The sequence below is a fragment of the Ranitomeya variabilis genome, chromosome 1, assembly GCF_051348905.1.
Source record: "Ranitomeya variabilis isolate aRanVar5 chromosome 1, aRanVar5.hap1, whole genome shotgun sequence".
Taxonomy (NCBI): domain Eukaryota; kingdom Metazoa; phylum Chordata; class Amphibia; order Anura; family Dendrobatidae; genus Ranitomeya; species Ranitomeya variabilis.
The window spans coordinates 830,211,348-830,234,084 of NC_135232.1; the positions used below are offsets into that span (position 1 = coordinate 830,211,348).

At 41.2% G+C, this 22,737-nt stretch overlaps 1 protein-coding gene across 1 annotated transcript in view; it reads right to left on the reverse strand.

Moving 5' to 3' along the window:
* Nucleotides 1-10,297: 10,297 nt before the first annotated feature.
* Nucleotides 10,298-22,737, reverse strand: part of CXCL13 (C-X-C motif chemokine ligand 13) — an 84,348-nt gene continuing 71,908 nt past the window's right edge. Inside the window, exons 4-5 of the mRNA XM_077260535.1 lie at nucleotides 16,536-16,614; nucleotides 10,298-11,438 (exon numbers count right to left, since the gene is read on the reverse strand). Of these exons, the coding sequence (XP_077116650.1) occupies nucleotides 11,430-11,438; nucleotides 16,536-16,614 (88 nt within the window). The 3' untranslated portion in view covers nucleotides 10,298-11,429. The remainder of the gene's footprint in view (nucleotides 11,439-16,535; nucleotides 16,615-22,737) is intronic.

The window sequence follows — 22,737 nt, forward strand, 5'->3', positions numbered from 1 at the left end:
TAAAATGCGGAAGCACTGATTTATTTACTGTTTGGTAACATAACTTGAAGCTTGTCTCTACATTTTTTTTTTTTTTATTTCTATTTTTTCTTTATTCTGTTATTGAATTGTAAAATTTCTGCTGTAACTTGTCCACCTCTTTCTGCAGAAGTTGTAAAAATCCTATTTTGTGATCTATGCATCAAGTCAACTGCAATCTTTGGTAAATTTAGAGACATGCTCAACCAGAAACCAAACTAATATATATATATATATATATATATATTATATAGTGGCGGTCCATGTGCTCTGACAATCTCAGTTTATTGCTATGTGGATTCCAGATACATATTCGGACTTCCTAAGCACTGCCAATCGCTTTTTACTATGGAACGGCTATAGCAATGAATGGAGATGGCCACACGTGCTGCCACCTCTACACACTGGTAGTCAGATGTCAGGGATTCCCTTTCTGGAGACTTGTCACATATTTTATGCCATAAAGATCTCGAGACAGTACCGTTAATGTTTCTACAACCATTTTAAAGTATCACATTGTAAAATGATTGTCTCTGACCATTGGTAGCATTAGGGATGTAAACGCCACGTGTCATACCATTGTTCAGACGCTCATATCAAGTTCCCGTTCCAGTTTTCTGATATAGAATATGACTTTTCGTGCCTGACATCAATTTTTTTTTTTGTGCTCCTTTATTAAATACTGATATGGCATTATCCCAGGTTTGATTTAGTGATTAAACCGAAAAATAACATTATACCCACGTGACAGTCTTGTGCACTAAGGTTTGGGATGACTGGCATTCCAGAAAATGTGATGCTTCTCTCATCTAGTAGTGATCATTTGTTACCAGTACATCTCCCCCCCCCCCCCCCCCCCCCTTTAAACCCCCCTTTTTTTTTTTTTTTTTTAAAGACATTTGGAAACTGTTCTAATTACCGTAGTTTGTCTACTTCACAAGCTTAAGGTTGGTAAATGTAACTAGCTGTTAGATTGGTGTCCTGCAGCACCCTCAGGGCCTGTCTGATTACTGGAATTGGGGATTGATTAGCTCCATTCTCTCAACTGTCTCTCAAGTTTCTGGTTTATCATGATTTAACCAGCAGCACTGCCTATAAAAGCAGATAATAAAACAAAATCTTAGCCCTGTTAAAGGGCAACGATTTTTAAAGTAGTTTTATGTAATAAAATGTATGAGATGGCTATTTTCTATTTTCTGTGTATTGGTGAAGATTGTCGATTCTGTAATACAGTATCCTCTGAACTGGCGCAACAGTTAACATCTTTTTGATATACGTTCATCTCCAAGAGTTATATATAAATATATATATTTTTGTTTTACACCCAGGGCTCAATTTTTTTTTTTTTTTTTTTTCAATAAAAGCATAAACCCTGTAAAAATAAAATAAAAAAGATGGGGGGTACTTGTAAGCATTTGAGCCAGCTCAGATTCCACTATCCTTGTGCTTGTATATGATGTAGATGTAAAAGTGAGATTGTACAAATACTTTTTTATAAGCAAAGCTTCATATTTCAGTGATGAAGAAACAAAAAACCTTCCACAGTGGTTTTCGTTTTGGATCTTCACATGCCATGCATTGGTGTTTGCTTCACATGAAGCCATTTAATTGAAGTCTATGTATCACATTCAGCACTCATGTCTTGGTATCCTCACTAGGAATGATTTAGCCTGATCAATTTTAAAATGTCTGCAGCATGTAACTCTTAAACCCTTCCCACTTCTATAACTTATCGCCTTATGCTTTTAAAATGTGTTCACTTCCTCTAGCTAATCACTTTAGTTATCTTTCCTCTAAAAAGTAGTCCTCCAAGAATCGACTGTATTGCAGCTACCCGATTTCTAATTTGTGTGCTGTCTATGTAAACTAACTGGTAACACACCAGTTTGGTTTTAGTATGGTGGTGTTTGTCACAACAGTGGAGAATTGTTTTAATCTGACTATACTGAAGATACTCCAATAATGCTCTGTTCTGTGTTAAAGACTTCTTGGAAGCCTCTTTAGATTAGGAGTTTCTTTAGCAGATATAGCCAAAATGGGGCTCATCATATGTCTATGGGAGCAGAACTGCTTTCTTCCAATGAGATGTGTATAATTTATATTATATATTTTTTTTATTTACTATTACTGAATATGCAGTGAGGGAATCTAAAAATCAGTAAATCCTAATTAAGTATTATGGCCAGGTTAAAACGCCTTATGTGGCTTGATTGTATACCTCATGAACAACTTTTATCTTTTTAAGAGGTCTCAATTTTAAATAATGTCACTCATCCTTTGGGGTCTTACGCATACACTTCTTAAGTTGTGTAGTTGTGACATCTTTTACTTTTTTTTTTCTTTTCTACTGGTTCTGTTAAAAGGTACGTTTGCACCAAAGATCACCCTAGGAACGCTTGTTTTGATTATCTTGCAGTGTAAACGGGTGTCCAAAAAAGAAAATTCACCCACTGAACGAGCACTTTGTATAAGCAGGCTTTAAAATTCTGTCTTGGTGGCGCATCGTCCTGTTTAAACAGGACTCCCCCCTGCCAAGAACTATTGCAACCTTTGTGCACTGAGCAATTTAATTAGATTGTTCAGTGTGCATCTTTTTGAGTGCAGAGCTGTGTAAAGCTTTTAGACAACTGCAAATATTTGCTTACGGGCAGCTGATTTGTCCATGTGACTCTTAAAATGCAGCAGTCATTTCATTTTTTAATGTAGAGCAAGGTATTTGAATCATTAAAATATACCACCTCAATGAAACTTGAAAGGGGAGCATCTTCTTCTAGGTGGTTTTCTATGCTTATGCTGAAGCAAATCCTTGTTCCGTTCCACAGAAGCTGATTACAGCTGCTAAGGGTAGGGGCAGAGCCTACACAGTATGCACTCTATGCAACAGCAGCTTACCTCGGTCTCGGTGCACAAGCTGTCGGCTGGTTTCGGTGTGTTCAGTAACCCTGGCAGTTTTCCTGTGTATAGCAGACACATGGGACGATCAGCTGACAGGGCAGAAGGAGCTTTTGAAACATCGGCACTTTCCCCAGTGTTTACCACACTGCTCCTTCAAACATGTTGGATGGTTCCTCTGTGCACCATCACATCACCACTTCTCAGTATTATTGATCGTCCTTATGCACACTTACTGGAATTTGTTACTTACAGGAAGCTCAGGAGCCAGCAGCTGTCAGTGACATCGGCACTTCTCAGTATTATTCTACCAGCTGCTGGCTCCTGTGCTGCCTGGAAGTGATAAATTCCAGTAAATGTGTAAATGTACCTAAGGACTACCAAGAATACTGCGAATTGCTGCTGTGACAGAGCACACAGGAACCATTCAACAGGGTAGAAGGACCAGTGTGGGGTCTATGTACCACTGAGGGGAAGTGCCCATGTTTAGCAGACGGGACAATCAACTGACAGGGCAGAAGGAGCTGTTTAGTAAACACGAAGTGCCCATGTTACAGAGCTCCTTCTGCAGTCAGCTTATTTTCTGGTCTGCTGTACACTGAGGAAAACCGCCGATCTCAATGAGCACACAGGAACCAGCTGACGGGCAGAGAAACCGTGTGGCGACAACTGACAGCAGCCAGAGCTCAGCACTGTGCTGAAGACCCAGGTAAACTGCGGATACTTACACACAGTGCATGGGTTCCAAACAGGAGCATGCACACTGTATATGCTCCACATCCATCCTAAGACATTTAGTAACCAACGGAATATAGAGTTGCTTCAGAAAAGACATTTAGAACGTTTTTGAAAGGGTTTTCCTTCAGATTTCAGACTAAATTGGAGTCTTGTTGTAGAGATACATTTGGAAATCCTGCCATTGTACAATTCAATTTTAGATGGGTTCGACTTGTAGGCATATATAGTTGCCTATAGACTGCCATCAAGAAGTATATTCGGCTGTACCCCCCCCCCCCCAATCAGTTTCCCATATTCCTCCGGATAGAAAAGAACAGCCCTGCAATCTGCTTTTCAATACAATTAAAAAAAAAAAAAAAAAACTCTTCCAGACCAAAAGAATGATCTCTGCCTCTGTCAGGTAAAAGTTTGGGCATCAGTATTTTGCTGTTTGCACCAGATACTGAATTTACCTTCATTTACTAGATTTCCATAATTACATTGTCCGACTCTCCTAACTTTATATTATGTTTCACGACAGAGCATTTGACTAGGGAATCAACCGAAAATTTATAGCCAACTTTTTCTTTCTGCATCGTTTCATTTCAATCAATTATATTTGAAGGAGGATAAAGTCTATTCACATGCAGTTACTGACCAAACTGAAGTATTGGGATTTTTATGCTAACATTTATGTTTGGTCTTAACTGTTTATGTAAGGCACTGATTCCATTTTCTCCTCCTCCCATCGCACTCCCATTTTTTTATTTTTTTGGAGTAGTAACTGTATTGCAGCAATTTTAATATATACCACAGTATTTTGTCTGACCTCCCCTTTTCCAAGCTTTGCCACTATTAAGTTTTAAACATTTACTATAAAGTTGCATAATAGTGATGTCTGTTGTGCTAAGCTCAGGACCAGAAAACTGACTTAACCAAAAAGCGTGTTTTTTTTTTTTTTCGTTTTTTTTTCCTTTAAGCAATAGCTTCTTTATGTTAAAGATTAAGCACAATTTCCTGCTGGTTTATATTGCCAAAGCTTTTTTGTTTTAACCACCAGCAATGGGAGTATTGAAATCCACAATGTTACAGGGGTTAAGATAGAATGTATGTTTTAGGTCTTCATTGTACTTTTCTATTGCACTAGGTATATATTTCCATTAACACCTGCAAAACTACTGTGGCTTCCAAACTCCTCACTGGTTCATTCATCGGTAGTCTGACATTTTATTTTAATCCTCACCTCCAATCATTCTTGTGCATTGCTCTCCCTCACTTGCTGATATACACCTATAGCAGGCTTGACTGCCTTGATTGGAAGTATGAAATGGTCCCTGAGCTTACCACTCAATATCTTGTATAGCACTGTCTAAAGCTCAAGAATTAAATATCTATTGCTTGGTGTTGCTTTTCATGTCTGTCACACAGTATGAATATGCAAAACTAAACATTTCCTTAAATTTATGGCAAAGGATTTTTTGTTGCAGTGTTCAGGAATGTATATTTTAAGGGAAAGCGATCACCAGCCGTTTTGAACTCTTTTTTGTATTTATGGAGTTAAACCACGATCTGGATTGCACAGCTGATGTATTTTGGGCAATATTTGATGTATAAAAATGTGCTGTGCTCTGGAAATTTCATAGTATTACAAATGTGAACATTACAGAATCCAGCCTAAAAAGTTGCACTGTTTGTCCTGCTTTCTAGACCTGTGGCAGCTGAAGAGGAGAGGTGATGAAGAACCTCACTATTTCTGACAAATTACTTTCATCCATTTTAGAGATCGGGTACTGCTTACACCTAATGTATAGGGCTAAATAATTGCTTGTATCCTTGTGTACTTTTTTAAATTTTTTCTTTTTTTTTTACCCCATCTATGTAGGCAATAAAAGGCCGTTTTGCAACTGCATACTTGTCATTTCTCTTGTGTTTATTAACAAAAGAAAATCGTCCTATTGTCAATAACATATCTGTGTATTGTTGGTCTAATCAAAATGTGGTAAACATTTTGTTTTACTCACTTATACTGCTCCATTAATTCCACAGCGTATTACTGTAGATATTCACGATCCCCATTGGGGCTCACAATCTCTAGATTTCTTATTTGGTATCCTCTTGGCTTGGGATTATTCCTGGTTTCTTCCCACACTCCAAACTCTTGGATTTGAACCCAGGACCCCAACCCTACAAGGCTGCAGTGCTAACCACTGCTGCCCTCTTCGCTACTTCTGCCTTGCATGTACAGCAAAAAGTTCAGAAAGTGCCGTATATATGGAGCTAGCACTTTATATTCTTACATTTCTGTGTGAGTTGGTTTCTACTTAGATTTGTCAGCAAAAACATGGGTTTCTGGGGTCCTAATAGGCTCACACTCACCAATTTTACTCAAAACTGCTCTGCAGTGGTCAAACGCTTCAGTGGCCACTAGGCAATGTACAGGGCTGCAAAATCCTGTGCTTTGTCTCCCGTTAGAGTGTACTGCAGTACTTGGCAAAATCTTGCATTGCTTAGTAGCTGTTCCGCCTGTACATCGCTTACTTCTCTTCGGAGCAATTTTCAGGTGATAGCTGGGCGTGTCGAACCTCAAATTGGGAGGTCAATTGTTAAATCCTGAACAACCCATTTATTAAGTTCCTGTATGTGTCTCTACAGATGCAGGGCACTTGCATTGCATATCTACAACATTCACTGAGCACTAATTTTGGAAAAATGCTAGTAGGGAATTTATCTAAGAGTAAGTTTTTAACCTCAGTATAATTTTCAAAATGGGTATAACTTGTAACATAGTTAGCAAGGCCGAAAAAAGACATTTGTCCATCCAGTTCAGCCTCTATTTCGTCAGAATAAATCCACAGATTTACGTCCTTCTAAAGAACCTAATAGTGCCTGAAACTGTACACAGTACTCCATGTGCGGTGTAACCAGAGATTTATACAGAGGCAGTATAATGCTCTCATCATGTTATCCAGACCTCTTATAATGCACCCCATGATCCTGTTTGCCTTGGCAGCCGCTGTCTGGCACTGGCTGCGCCAGGTAAGTTTATCATTAACTAGGATCCCCAAATCCTTCTCCATGTCAGATTTACCCAGTGGTTTCCCGTTCAGTGTGTAATGGTGATATTGATTCCTTCTTCCCATGTGTATAACCTTACATTTAGCATTGTTAAACCGCATCTGCCACCTCTCGGCCCAAGTTATCCAGATCCATCTGTAGCAGAATGCTATCTTCTCTTGTATTGACTGCTTTACATAGTTTTGTATCCTCTGCAAATATCTATATTTAACTGTGTAAACCTTCTACCAGATCGTTAATATATATATGTTGAAGAGAATAGGTCCCAACACGACCCCTGCGGTACCCCACTGGTCACAGTGACCCAGTTAGAAAGCACAGGGTGGTTATAAATGGTATATTCTCTCACTAAGCCAGTTACTTACCCATTTACACACCTTTTTCCCCAGACCCAGCATTCTCATTTTGTATACCAAACTCTTGTGTGGCACGGTATCAAACACTTTGGAAAAATCAAGATATACCACGTCCAATGACTCGCCTTGGTCCAGTCTATAGCTTACCTCTTCAAAAAAAAACAGATTAGATTTGTTTGACAGGAGCGATTCCTCGTAAGCCCATGCTGATATGGAGTTAGTCATTTCCATTGAGATAATTCAGAATAACATCCCTCAGAAACCCTTCAAATATTTTACCAGCAATAGAGGTTAGACTTACTGGCCTATAATTTCTAGGTTCACTTTTAGAGCCCTTTTTGAATATTGGTACCACATTTGCTATACGCCAGCCTGTGGAACAGACCCCGTCGCTATAGTCCCTAAATAATGTTTTGTCTATTACATTACTTGGTACTCGTTGGTGTGTGCCATCCGGACATGGAGATTTATCTATTTTAATCTTGGTTTCGCACCTCTTCTTGGGTTGATTGGGGACCCTTTAATATAAGGTTTTCTTTGTCTCAGCATTTCACCTAGTGCTGTACTGGCACCTTTTAGGGGCTCTGCAAATAATGCTTTAGGAAAAATGTGCCAACCTATCAAAGCAAGTAACCTTAATTCCTTATTGGTAAAGTAGATTTAAAACATAAAGTTTTATTTAAACTAGATTAAAACCATGAGACAACTACAACAGGTAAACACATATAACACACAACCGTGCTCTCTCAATAAACCCTAAACGGATACTATAACAAGCTCTGCCTGACAGCGGAGGTTGGCACCCTAAACATAAAAACGAGACTGGTGCCCCCACTCGTTGGCGGCTGACCCTGCAGCTCCTACAATAAGCCCTGAGCAAAGTGTCTCATGCTCACTGTCATTTACATCCAACGGGAAAGATACAGACAGGGTAAAGGAGCAAATGAGTGTAGAGATATATATATATATATATATATATATATATATATATATATATATATATATATATATATATATATATATATATATATATATATTATTGCACAAATAGGGCTCCTTGTGGCAGGGTGAGAGACACGGACTAGGACAATAAGTGCAAAACAAAAAAGTGCTCATGCTAAACAAACATCTCACTAAAGGCCCCGTCTCACATAGCGAGATCGCTGCTGAGTCACAAGTTTTGTGACGCAACAGCGACCTCAGTAGCGATCTCGCTATGTGTGACACGTACCAGCGACCAGGCCCCTGCTGCGAGATCGCTGGTCGTGTCGGAATGGCCTGGGCCGTTTTTTAGTCGTTGAGGTCCCGCTGACATCGCTGAATCGGTGTGTGTGACACCGATCCAGCGATGTCTTCACTGGTAACCAGGGTAAACATCGGGTTACTAAGCGCAGGGCCGCGCTTAGTAACCCGATGTTTACCCTGGTTACCAGCGTAAATGTAAAAAAAAACAAACAGTACATACTCACCATCTGATGTCCGTCAGGTCCCTTGCCGTCTGCTTCCCACACTGACTGAGCGCCGCAAAGTGAAAGTACAGCACAGCGGTGACGTCACCGCTGCGCTCTGCTCTCAGTGTACGGCGGCTCAGTCAGAGCAGGAAGCAGACGCCGTGGGACCTGAAGGACATCAGATGGTGAGTATGTACTGTTTGTTTTTTTTGGTAACCAGGGTAAACATCGGGTTACTAAGCGCGGCCCTGCACTTAGTAACCCGATGTTTACCCTGGTTACCCGGGTGCTGCAGGAGGACTTCGGCATCGTTGAAGACAGTTTCAACGATGCCGAAGTCGTTCCCCTGATCGTTGGTCGCTGGAGAGCTATCTGTGTGACAGCTCCCCAGCGACCACACAGCGACTTACCAACGATCACGGCCAGGTCGTATCGCTGGTCGTGATTGTTGGTAAATCGCTATGTGACGGGGCCTTTACTCTGAACCCTATTGATGTGAGTCCTACCTAACTGTGGGGGTTGGCGCCCTACTCTACAGCGGATATGGCGCCCCCACTCACCGATGGCTGACCGTAAGACTCCCTCTTGGTACTCTGGTGATGTTAGTCAAATGGGTAAACCACCGAAAATGTACAAATACACAGTAGGCAGGACAAAGTCACAATGATTAATTCCTGCAATCTTCAGCCGAAGACATTTAGATGATGATAAACATATGGGTGGAGAGTGAGAACCGATACTTATCGGAAAAAGAGATGAATAACACGCCTCAACGCGTTTCCCCACAGCGGTTCATCAGGAGGCCATAAGCATATGCTTTAGGAAAAATGTGCCCCAAAAGCCAAGTGTTGCTGGTTTTATCACAATAGTCTATGGTCATACTTTTGTTTTCCTTCCTAAGCCATTGTACAAATGAGTCTTGAACCTTTGAGCATAACTGTATACAGTGAGCTGCTGCTGTAACCATGTCCTGGCAATGACTGACAGCCAGCTCAGCAGTGCATCAGTACAGTACTGGCTGTCAGTGACTGGGTGTAGTGCGTGGTGGCTGTAACTATGTATTGTGCTGTGACTGAAGCGCCACGTTTGACTGAAGGCCACATGCAGCCAGCAGGAATAGTTAATTGCCTCCTGACAGCTGGGTCTTCATTGACCGCACAGCTTCTGAACGCTATTAGGCTATGTGCCCACGTTGTGGATTCGTGTTCTGATTCTTCCGCGCCGTTTTTGAAAAATCCACAGGTTAAACGCACTGCGGATTACCTGCGTTTTTTTTGTGCAGATGTCACCTGCGGTTTTATACCTGCGGATTCCTATTGAGAATGGACATGCTGCAGAAAATACAATGCAGCGTTTCTGCGCGGTATTTTCCGCAGCATGTGCACTGCGGATTTGGTTTTCCATAGGTTTACATGGTACTGTACAACGCATGGAAAACTGCTGCGAATTCGCAGCGGCCGAATCCGCAACGTGTGCACATACCTTTACCTTGCAGATTAACACCATATCTGAAGGTTAATGGCGGTTTTCGCATTGCAGGTTGACTTAAAAAAACGTTCAGTCTTTCTGAGCAAGTAGTTTTTACATAGAACGGCATATGTTCATTCTTTTGAGTGTTTTCTTTGTGTTCAAAACGACGTGTGCACATGCCCTAATAGAGGAATGTTCAAATTTCCATTTGGCTAAATGAAAGTAATTTTATTTCATTATAGTAAGCACATTTGATGTACATTAGCATTCATATTAATTTTGTGATTAACTTTAAAAATGAAGTTAAAGGAGGGCTTGCTTGCACTTTAAGATGTTGCATAGAGCTTGCATTTGGCACTATTAGGTCTGGAAAGTGTCACATTAGGACTAACTCTCCTTTCGGCTTATTTTGCAGACTTACCGGAGTTGCTGCATTGGATTTACAATGTTACTCATTTTAAGGCCCCTTTCACACATCATTTTTTTTGCTGTCAGTCACAATCCGTTGGCTCGACGTTGCAGATTGTGAAAAACTGATACGACTGATTCGGTTTTTTTTACTGATCCGACTGGCGGATCTGGCTAATTGGATCGGAGCATGCTCAGTAAAAAAAAAAAAAAACAAACTGAATCCATCGCCAGATTCCATTATTTGATGGATCCGGCACCATAGGCTTCCACTCTATCCATTCTGGATCCGTCGCTGTCCGTTTTTTCGACGGACATAAAAAAAAAAGTTACTATGTCCGATGTCTCCGGCTGCCGGACAAACAATTTGACAGATTCTGTGAACGACTGATGAAACGTGAGGCCATCCGTCGCTAATACAAGTCTGAGAAAAAAACAGATCGAGTGGCATCAGTTGCCAGATTTGTTTTTTTTTTCAAAATTGACATTGCAATTGATGGCAAAAAACTGATGTGTGAAAGGGGCCTAAGGCTGACTCCATTTCGGTTCATTCACACACTGCATTTATTTTTGACACATGACCAAACTGTGACATGAGTAAAACATGTGAATAAAACCGAACATTAGAGTGGTATCTTTATTAGGATATGTCCTAATAGATCATGCAGAAACAGGTTATCCTACGTGATTAATGCTTCTACAGGGCATTGCTGGGATTTTTCTTGGCTAAAAGTTAATGATCATTACTTGTCTATTCAACTCCCACTGATCCAACAGTCTCTTGCATCATGCACATGACCACTGCCTCTAATCACTAGCCTCAGCTTTGTCTTGCATGGAGGATAATTGTCCTTTAAAACTAGTGATTGGCTGGAGTGGTGAAAAATGTTTTTCTTTTGCCATTGCAGGAATAGGGAAGTAAAAAAAATTATATTGGCAAAAAATAGATAATTAAAGCGTTCAGGTCTGTAAGCCTGTCTTTTTATACAACATGAAAGCGTACAGCTGTGGCAGAATGGCTTCCAAAGTCCATGCTCTTCTTTTACTCCACCTTTTGAAAAGGAGTATAAAAAAAATATATATATATTAATGCCTTTTGTAAATTGTTCTTATGTGATGGTTAGGTTATTACTCCTCCATTCCCTGTCACTGTTACTCTATAATTATGCTAAAAATGTGCATACTGCTAAGAGCGGCAGACTACGCAATTGCTATGGGGCCTGTGAGTTGGGGGGGTGCTCCATCACCAGGCCCCTCCCCCACCCGGCATCACACTTTCTACTGTATTGCCATCCTGGAAGGCGATAGTTGAAAGCAATTATGGAACAGGGCGCGTCCCCATCCATCATTCTCCATCTGCGTCTGAGCTCTGAAGTCTATGTAGTGGGCATGACATCACTATATAATGTAGGGCTTCAGAACACATGCTGAAAAGAGCAGAGGAATGGTGAGATTTTTTTATTTTTTTTAAATTGAGTTCATTGTGGGGAAGGCATTATACTGTAACATAGTAACATAGTTATTAAGGTTGAAGGAAGACTTTAAGTCCATCTAGTTCAACCCATAGCCTAACATGCCCTAACATGTTGATCCAGGGGAAGGCAAAAAAAACCCATGTGGTAAGAGTAAGCTCCACCATGGGGAAAAAAATTCCTTCCCGACCCCACATACGGCAATCAGACTAGTTCCCTGGATCAACGCCCTATCAAAGAATCTAATATATATACCCTGTAACATTATACTTTTCCAGGAAGGTATCCAGTCCCCTCTTAAATTTAAGTAATGACTCACTCATTACAACATCATACGGCAGAGAGTTCCATAGTCTCACTGCTCTTACAGTAAAGAACCCGCGTCTATTATGCTTAAACCTTCTTTCCTCCAAACATAGAGAATGCCCCCTTGTCCCTGTCTCAGGTCTATGATTAAAAAGATCATCAGAAAGGTCTTTGTACTGTCCCCTCATATATTTATACATTAACATAAGATCACCCCTTAGTCTTCGTTTTTCCAAACTAAATAGCCCCAAGTGTAATAACCTATCTTGGTATGGCAGACCCCCCAGTCCTCTAATAACCTTGGTCGCTCTTCTCTGCACCCGGAATGAGTGAATGGGTGGGGGAAATTATACTGTGTGGAGGACTTTGTGGGGGCATTATACTGTGGAGGGCTGTGTGTATTGGGGCATTATACTGTGAATGGCTGGGTGGGACAAATTATACTGTGTGGAGGACTTTGTGGGGACATTATACTGTGGAGGGCTGTGTGGGGGCATACTGTGGAGGTATTGTGTGGAGTGCTGTGTGTGGGGGGATTATACTGTTGGGTGGCATACTGTGTGGGTGGGGTGGCATACAGTGTGGGGGCATTATACTGTGGTGGGCTGTGGAATTATACTGTGTGGGAGGATTACACTGAGGCGGGCATTATACTGTATACAATTATATAGTATGGAGGGCTGTGTTGGGGGGGTCACCGTTGGGGCATCATGCTGTCCTGGGATCATCATACTTTGCGGTGTGGTGGTACATTAGTCATATTTTGGTTGTGGAGGAAGTCACTGTGACGGCTATCATACTGTGTTTGATGGACATTTTTGTTGTCGTCATACTTTATGGGTGCAATGACGGGGAAATCTAAGGCCTGCAATAGGAGAAATTTTTTACTTTTCTAAGGGCTGCAAAGTTGTTGGATACCTTCTTCTGTGACCCTGCCAAATTTTGTTTTTTGTGGGGAGGGTCCATTAGGACTTCTGCTATGGAGCCCCATGATTTGTGTACGCCCCTTGCTAAAAAAAAAAAATTTGCAACTTCAGCTAAATCAAGTGGAGTTAACATTTTGGGAATTGACAGAAGTTTTTCTCTCTACTACTCCCTTCCATTCCTTTCAATTCTCCATGTCTACATTTATACAGGCTCCTCTCACTGCTGAGAAATAAGTTTACTCCAAAATAATTAATTTTTAAAATAGATTTAAAGAGAACCTGTCAGCAGGATTGCGCACAGTAACCTACAGGCAGTATCAGGTCGGCACAGTTATGCTGATTAAAATGATACCTTGGTTGAGGATATCCATCTTGTGGTTGTTGTTTTTTTTTACTGAAAATAAAGATTAATGATATGCTCGTGATTTGGGGCTGTGGGGGAATCTTGATGTGGTGTTGATTAGGTTTTCACCAGTGTGGCTTCTGACAGGTCACTGATCCCTTAGTGATCTGCCCCCTAGTTTACATAATGAAAATATATATAAATATATCTTGGGGGGGGGGGGGGGGGGGGAGTGGTGCCTGCACTGCAGCATGATCACATATGTCTATCTGATCACCGACAGCTGCTACTGCGCAGAGAAACAAAAAATTGTCTCCACTAATATGGTGCCACCAGCGCAGTAGCAGCTGTCTGCAGTTTGACACATTATATATGCGATCATGCTGCAGTGCAACTTTCTAATCCGTGGAGGGTTGACTGATAGAATGATCACTGATACTGAGAAAAAAAATATCCACATTATTTAAAGAGGACCTTTTTACTTTCACGACTTTTTTTTTCCTAAGTTGAGCTGGACACATTCTGCAATAGTGGTTGCAGAACGGAATAAAACATTTTGTTAAATTCGGCCTCTCTGCAGAGATATTAGCAATCAAAGTATTTGACACCTAATGAGTTAATTTTATTTATTTTTTTCTTAGCCAAAGTTGGCGTTATCGCAGTCTTCATTGGGGGCGTGTACTTGTTCTCCCAGTATAATGCTGACCAATCATAAAAGGGCAGCAACAAAAAGGCAAACAATTACGTCCCCCCACACAAGCAGATTTCTCTGTGTGGACTGTATAAAGACAGATGGCCCTGATCTCCTGTTTTAACCACTTACATGAGTAAGTGTGGGGTGAGGGCTAGCACAGCTGAGTTTAGTCATGTCTTATTATAAACCCTTCGAAGGCCATGTTCACATGTTTAGTATTTGGTCTGTATTTAACATCCCCATTTGTAAGCCAAAACCAGGAGTGGAACAATGAGAGGAAAAGTAGAATAGAAACACGTCATCACTTAATAATAATATTTATATAGTGCTAACATATTTTGCAGCACTTTTACAGTTTTGCACACATTATCATCGCTGTCCCGATGGGGCTCACAATCTAAATTCCCTATCAGTATGTCTTAGGAATGTGGGAGGAAACCGGAGTACCAGGAGGAAACCCATGCAAACATGGGGAGAACATACAAACTCCTTGCAGATGTTGTCCTGGGTGTGATTTGAACCCAGGACTCCAGCGCAGCAAGGCTGCAGTGCTATCCACCGTACTTATGTGTTTTTCACCTACTCCTGGTTTTGGCTTACAGATAATGTAAAATGCTGACCAAATACTGAACATGTGAACGTGGCCTAACAGCTCTCCTGATTACGGAGTGTCAGTAATCACACTTATATTTGCTGTGCTGATGTAACTTGTAATCGCACTGCAGTGAGATTGGGGCTGTCATTTACATACCATACAGGAACATCCTTCCTGTTCTGGACTACTTATGTGTGAGATATGAGGCTCTACTCTGATCTCACTGCAGAGCAATTACAAGTTGAGCACAACAGACCCAAGTGTGATACTGACATTTTGAGCTCACATAGAGACAGGCAGTATGTGGGGGTGAGGTAGTACAGCAGAGCTGACAAAGCTATCAGTGTAGAAGACGCAGCTAAACTCTGCTGCACAGTCCCTACCCCCACACAGACTCATGCAGGAGGTTAGATCAGGAGATGAGAGCCATATTACATATCATACACTGAGAAACCTGCTTTAAGTTATGGTGGGAGCGTGTTCTTTCCTATGAGTGTTTGTTTCTTCCTGTTTAATTGGTCAATGTCATATAGAGTAGTACATTCCCCCATTGAAAACTAACTCTGACTAAGAAGAAAAATATAACTCCTTAGGTGCCAAATACTTTAATAGCTCTGTAACAGAGAAGAAATTTAAAAATCAACAAAAACTAAGTTTTATTGCGCTATACAGCCATTATAACATGGAGTATGCAGTTCAACATGACAAATTTGGTTAAAGGTCCTTTTTAGGAATCACAGCTTCTTCACCATTTACCCATTCCCTTGAGTGAAACTATATTGTTCCCAGTACTGTGGGTGTCTTTGAGGCTATGTGCACACGTCCGGATTTCTTGCAGAAATTTTCCTGACAAAAATCCGGACATTTCTGCCAGAAATCCGCGTGCGTTTTTTTTCGGAATTATTGCGGATTTCTCCTGTCACTCCAAAATCATGGGAAATCCGCAAAAAGAATGAACATGCTGCGTTTTTTTCCAGATTGCGTTTTTTATGCGGAAAAAAACGCAACATTTGCACAAAAAAATGTGGAATGCATTCTAAATGATAGGATGCATCATGTATGCGGATTTTGTGCAGAATTATAGCGTTTTTATAGGGGAATTCCGCACAAAAACCGCAAAAAATCCAAACGTGTGCACATAGCCTGAGCGCCACTTTAAGAACTAATAAAAGGATAGATTTTGATGATTGGAGGGCTACAAGGAGATCAGAAAGCCTGATATATTCTAGAAATGTGTCACCGCGTTTAAAAAGTATAATTGGTAGAGCTATCAGAATCTATGAGCAGGAATTTGGTTCATCAGCAAAATTGGTACTCTCTGGCCACTTTAGAGGAGGCCTGCAAATCTCCTCACCTCCAAGCATTCCCAGAAATTTTGATTACACAGGATGGTATGTCTAGTGTGTGTGTCTCGCCACAATGATGACTTGCCAGCCTAGATAATAAAAAGACGACGCAGTTAGGAGACTCTTAGGGCTTCGGTCCAGCGGTCAGATTATTGACTTGGCAAATAGACCGGAGAGCTGCGAATCTCATCTACCACCTTAACCATTAACCATTTCCTTTTTTTTTTTTTTTACTATGCATTGTGCATTCCCCACTATTTTGGTGGTGCCCGCTTTTTGAAATGATTTGTGCTCTGTTCTCCCATGTCTAATTATTTTTTTAAACTTTTACATTCTGATCTCCTTGCAACTGTCCAATCAACAAAAACTGTTGTAGTAGTTCTAATATTGCTAGTCTCCTCTATAAAAAGCATTTGATATGATTTATATTTAACTTCATAAACGCTGTATTTGTGTGTAGCCTTACCTTTTCATTTAAAATTTCCACTTTAACCCATTCAGCTTTTGGATTCACACATACAATATTACTGTTCTTCAGAAAAATGCTGAAACAAATAAAATTACACAAGTTACATTGGTTGAAAAAAGACCTAGGTTCATAAAGTTCAACCTTTTTTCCACCAATTATGCATTTGTTCACTAAATTAACTATAACCCACAATGTTGTATGTATCGAGCAAATCATCCAGTTTTTTTTTTTTTTTCTTTAAACCTGTCAGTGTCTGCCATTACTACCTCCTGTGGTAGGGCATTCCACATTCTGACTGCTCTAAAGGTACCATCACATTAAGCGACGCTGCAGCGATATCGACAACGATGCCGATCGCTGCAGCTTCGCTGTGTGGTCGCTGGAGAGCTGTCACACAGACAGCTCTCCAGCGACCAACGATGCCGAAGTCCCCGGGTAACCAGGGTAAACATCGGGTTACTAAGCGCAGGGCCGCGCTTAGTAACCCGATGTTTACCCTGGTTACCATTGTAAATGGCCGGCGCTCACAGTCAGTGCGGGAAGCAGACAGCCAGGGACCTGATGGACATCAGAAGGTGAGTATGTACTGTTTGTTTTTTTTTTACATTTACAATGGTAACCAGGGTAAATATCGGGTTACTAAGCGCGGCCCTGCGCTTAGTAATCCGATATTTACCCTGGTTACCATTGTAAAACATCGCTGGCATCGTTGCTTTTGCTGTCAAACACGACGATACACGCCGATCTGACGACCAAATAAAGTTCTGGACTTTCAGCAACGACCAGCAATATCACAGCAGGATCCAGATCGCTGCTGCGTGTCAAACACAACGATATCGCTATCCAGGACGCTGCAACGTCACGGATCGCTATCGTTATCGTTGCAAAGTCGTTTAGTGTGAAGGTACCTTAACTGTAAATCATTTTTTTCTGTTTAGAAGCCAGAATCTCTTCCACCCATAATGAGTGCTCCCTGGTCCTTAGTATGGTCTTTTGGAAGGGATAAGTCATGTGCCAGTGCTTTGTACTGACTACACACATATTTATATATGTAAATGAGATCCCCCCCGAGGCGTGTTTTTTTTTTTTTTTGTTTTGTTTTTTTTTTCTTTTTTTTTTCTAAACCAAACAAGGCCAACATTTACAACCTCCCATCATATGAGAGGCCTTCCATTTCAGGTAATAATCTAGTCCCCTTTATACTGACTCTAACTTCTGAATATAATTTTTAAAATGTGGAGCCCAAAACCGGATCCCGTATTCTAGACAAATTAAACAAAGATAACAAAAAATTAATACAATAATGAAGATTTTTCTCTTGCTTTACAGGTGTGACAGTCTACAAAAGGTTAGAAGTAATGGAAAATTGTTGATTTGACACAAATATCTCTGTATTCAGGGACACAGATCTTCATATTTAATACCAGGACAGTTTTGACTAATTTACTCCTTACAATTGCTTTATGTTGCTGCACATTCAGCTGTACCCTAATAAACTTTTAGTTAAGTAAAAAAAAACTGATGCAGATTATAAATAACTGTTTTTGAACTGTTTCTTCAGTTGTAAATCTAGGGGCACCGGTGGGACACGTTCCCCGAGCATAGCCAGCAGGGGGGTGCAGTCAGGCCGCCTGATGTGGCCCTCCAAGGTATCTCTCAGATGACTGAATTTTGATGTACAATTGAAGCCCTGACCGCTGGCACTTTTGAATGAGGAGATGTCAACAGCGTGATCAGATGATCTGATTCTGCTGCAGATGTGATTCTCCTGTGCCACATAGGTGGTATACGTTGGTATAGTAAGTATTTCAATAAAGCGGAATAGCAGCTTTCTAAAGCTGCACGGCCATCACAGCTCTAGGGATGAAGTTAATTTTACTCCTCCCAGCAGCCTCTGACTTTGTCATGGAGGAATATCAGTGTGTTTGCACAGTCACTGCTCAATACACAGTGGTAGCTGCAAGTATTCTCTGGCACTTTAACAGTCAATGCATCAGTACAGAGTCCTGTCAGTGCCGGGATGTGCTTACTGCCACAGTTCACTGTATTGAGCGTTGACTGAAGACACATCGGCACTCCTCTAGGTTCATTTTCTCCCGGTAGCTGCGCTTTCTTTAGTCATTAATTGCAGATTAACCATATATCTGAAGGTTAATAGCATTTGGGGATGTGACAGGTTCCCTTTTAAATATCCCTCTCCATGCTGCCCAATTTCCATACTGAGTAGCCTCCTTCACGCTGTCCCCCACTCTGTTCCACTTATACTGCCCAGTATCTATATTGTGCAGCCACCTCACAACATCTCCTCTGCTTACGGTCACCTTCTTGCTGCCCACTTTCTTTACTGCTCCTCACATCTATCCAATCTCTATATTGTACTGTCACCTCAAACTTTTTACCACCCATATTGTCCCCTTGCACATTCAAGCATTGTCCCCTCAAAAGTCCTTCCCTTTCCTCCACTCATGTAAAATGTATCCATATCCTCGACTCCAATTTGGGCACTAACCTCATTCACAGCACAGGAAGACAATTTCTTTATGGCGTGGATGTGATGTCAGTAGCATGATGAGATGACTTGATCACACTGCTGACATCACACTGATCCTGGAAGTGTCAGCGGTTAGAGATTCAATTGTAGTTGCAGCTGAGAGACCTGAGTACAATTGATTGTACACCAAAACCTTATTATGAAATAGTAGGGTCTTGATTAGTGATGAGCGAATATACTCGTTTCCAGAGCATGCTCGGGGGTCCTCCGAGTATTTTTTTAATGCTTGAAGATTTAGTTTTTATTGCCGCAGCTGAATGATTTACATCTGTTAGCCAGCATAAGTACATGTGGGGATTCCCTAGCAACCAGGCAAACCCCCACATGTACTTATGCTGGCTGGCTAACAGATGTAAATCATTCAGCCGCGGAAAGAAAAACTAATCTCCAAGCACTAAAAAATACTCGGAGGACCCCTGAGCATGTTCGAGAAATCTCGAGTAACGAGTATTTTCGCTCATCACTAGTCTTAATCTTAATTACACACCAGAAAACCATAGACCTCTAAAAATTAACCTATATTAAAGATGATTAAAAAAGGAAAAATCAAACAGTATTTCTAGTTGTCAAAAAAGGTGCACAAAATTAGAAATGGGGGGATGGGGGGGGAAAGGGGGGTATACTAACTTAATTTAACTAGGGCTAAACTCTCCCTAGGTTAGCCCTAGATTCACCCTTCCTACCAGCGGAGGTTGGCACCCTAATTTGTTGATGTATTGGCGCCACCGCTGAATGACGGTAACCCTAAAGGCCCTTGTGCACCCTAAAAATCTTAACACTAAAATACACCAAAAACACACATACAAAAAATTGGCCAGTAATACCCAATCAAAAATTATCTCGTAGTAATCTCAGGAGAGATACTGCAAAAATCATAGAATAACATAAGTACTCTGTTTAAATGTTAGGGTAAAAAAATCTGTAGTCACATTAGTGATCTTTTTAGTCTACAATTCAGATAATGAAAAATATAGTTCGGATAATAATATAGCCAAATAGATATTGGAGCCAAAAATATCAGTAGTCACATTGGTGATCTATTTATACTAAAGTTCGAATGATAGTAGTCATTCAGATAATATTCAGATTAATATCCCTATTGCAATGCCCATAGGGTCAATACAGTCCTGTGACATGCATATGTATCCATAGTTTTGTGACCTATATATCAATAATAGATTCAAGACCCAAAAATATAACAAACGCAGAAAACAATTCTATTGCACTATGCCCATAAAATTCATGTAGTCCTATGTCATATACATCAATGATCATTACATGACCTAAAATGACAAGAAACAGGGTATTAACAAAATGAACATAGTTCAGAACTCCCACTAAAAAAGTAAAGCGGTCTTATTTACATTTTTTTTGTAAAGAAGAAGGATGGGACCCCGAGACCCTGTGTTGACTATCGGGAACTCAATAAGGTAACCGTACGAAACTGTTACCCTTTGCCTCTGATTCCCGAATTACTGGAAAGAGTCCGCCACGCTAAGGTGTTCTCTTAAGCTGGATCTTCGTGGGGCTTATAATTTGGTGCATATTCGTCCAGGGGATGAGTGGAAGACAGCATTCAGATGCCAGTATGGACACTTTGAATCTCTTGTGATGCCCTTCGGGCTTTGTAACGCCCCTGCAGCATTTCAACACCTTGTTAATGACATCTTCAGAGATTTGTTGGACCAGTTTGTGGTGATCTATTTGGACGATATACTAATCTTTTCTGACTCTCTACAGGAACATGAACATGTCAAAACTGTTTTAAGACGTCTGAAAGAGAACCAACTGTATATCAAGCCGGAGAAATGCAAGTTCCATCGTTCTGAGATACAGTTCTTGGGTTATATCATCTCTCCCCAGGGGCTGAACATGGAATCTGGTAAGATTCAGGCTATCCTTGACTGGCCGGCACCCAAGAACGTTAAGGAGGTCCAACATTTTATTGGTTTTGCAAATTTCTAGACGCTTCATTCGAAATTTTTCTGATATTGTCCGTCCCATTACTTCCTTGACAAAGAAGGAAAAGCCCTTTAAGTGGTCATCACAGGCTCAAGAAGCTTTTGATCGGCTGAAGATCTGTTTCACATCAGCACCGCTGTTGATACACCCAGATCCAACACATCCTTTCATTGTGGAGGTGGATGCTTCTGATAATGCTTTGGGGGCTGTTCTCTCCCAAAGAACTGGAGAGAAGGGTCTGCTACATCCTTGTGCTTTCTTTTCCTGTAGACTAACCTCAGCAGAGAAGAATTACGACGTGGGAGACAAGGAATTGCTGGCTATTATTGCGGCTTTCAAAGAATGGAGGCATCATCTGCAAGGAGCTGCACAACAGATCATAGTGCTAACTGACCATCGCAATTTAGAGTTCCTTAGATCCGCTAGATGTCTTTCTCCTCGTCAGGCTCGTTGGAACTTATTCTTAAATCAATTTAACTTTGTTATCTCGTACCGTCCAGGTTCTCGTAATGGGAAGGCTGATGCTTTATCCCGAATCCATGCTGTGGATTCCGTACCTGGAACCCCGTCCAAGACCATTCTATCTGATGCCAATTTCATCGGAGTTATCCACGATCAGGACTTGTGGAAGGAGTGCAGGGAGGCCTATGAAGGTGATGTATTTCTGGCCAACCCACCTGTGGATATTAATCTTGTCTTTAAGGGTGGCATGTGGTTCAGAGATCAACGTATCTACGTCCCGGAGGTCGTCCGTCTGCAGATCCTCAAGTTGGTACATGACTCCAAGTTGGCTGGTCACAGGGGGGTACAGAAGACACAAGAGTTCCTGAGCCGATTCTTCTGGTGGCCAACTTGCCTGAAGGATACCAAGGACTATGTTCTCTCTTGCGAGGTATGTGCCCATTACAAGACTCCTCATGTGGCACCTAGGGGTCTTCTATAACCATTACCTGTTCCATCCCGCCCTTGGGGGTCTATATCAATGGACTTTATTGTGGAGCTGCCTACATCGGGGGGCATGAATACAATCATGGTGGTAGTTGATCGCCTGACTAAAGCTGCTCATTTTGTTCCGTGCACCGGCCTCCCCTCTGCTAAAGATACAGTGAACTTGGTTATACAGAATGTCTTTCGGTTGCATGGGGTGCCGGATGAGATCATCTCTGACCGTGGAGTACAGTTCACGTCAAGATTCTGGAAGGGGTTTTGCTCTGCACTCAATATTAATGTCTGTCTCTCTTCTGCTTACCATCCCCAGACAAATGGTCAGACTGAGCGTACCAACCAGACGCTAGAACAATATCTAAGATGCTATGTCAGCCATCTCCAGGATGATTGGTTGGAGTTGTTGCCGTTAGCTGAATTTTCATGTAATAATTCTCAGAGCGCCTCCACTAAATTTACACCTTTCTTTGCCAATCTGGGTTATCATCCGTGTATTTTACCTAGGTCTCCAATTAATTCTCCGGTTCCAGCAGTGGAGGAAAGGCTGACTGCGATGAGACAAAATCTGGAGGTTTTGAAGGAATCCCTGACCACGGCTCAAGAACGTTATAAGAGATCGGCTGATAGATTTCGTAAACCTGCACCCATGTTCAAGGTAGGAGATTCCGTGTGGTTAGCAACTAAGAATCTGAAGTTAAATGTTCCTTCACAAAAACTTGGACAGAAATTAATTGGCCCTTT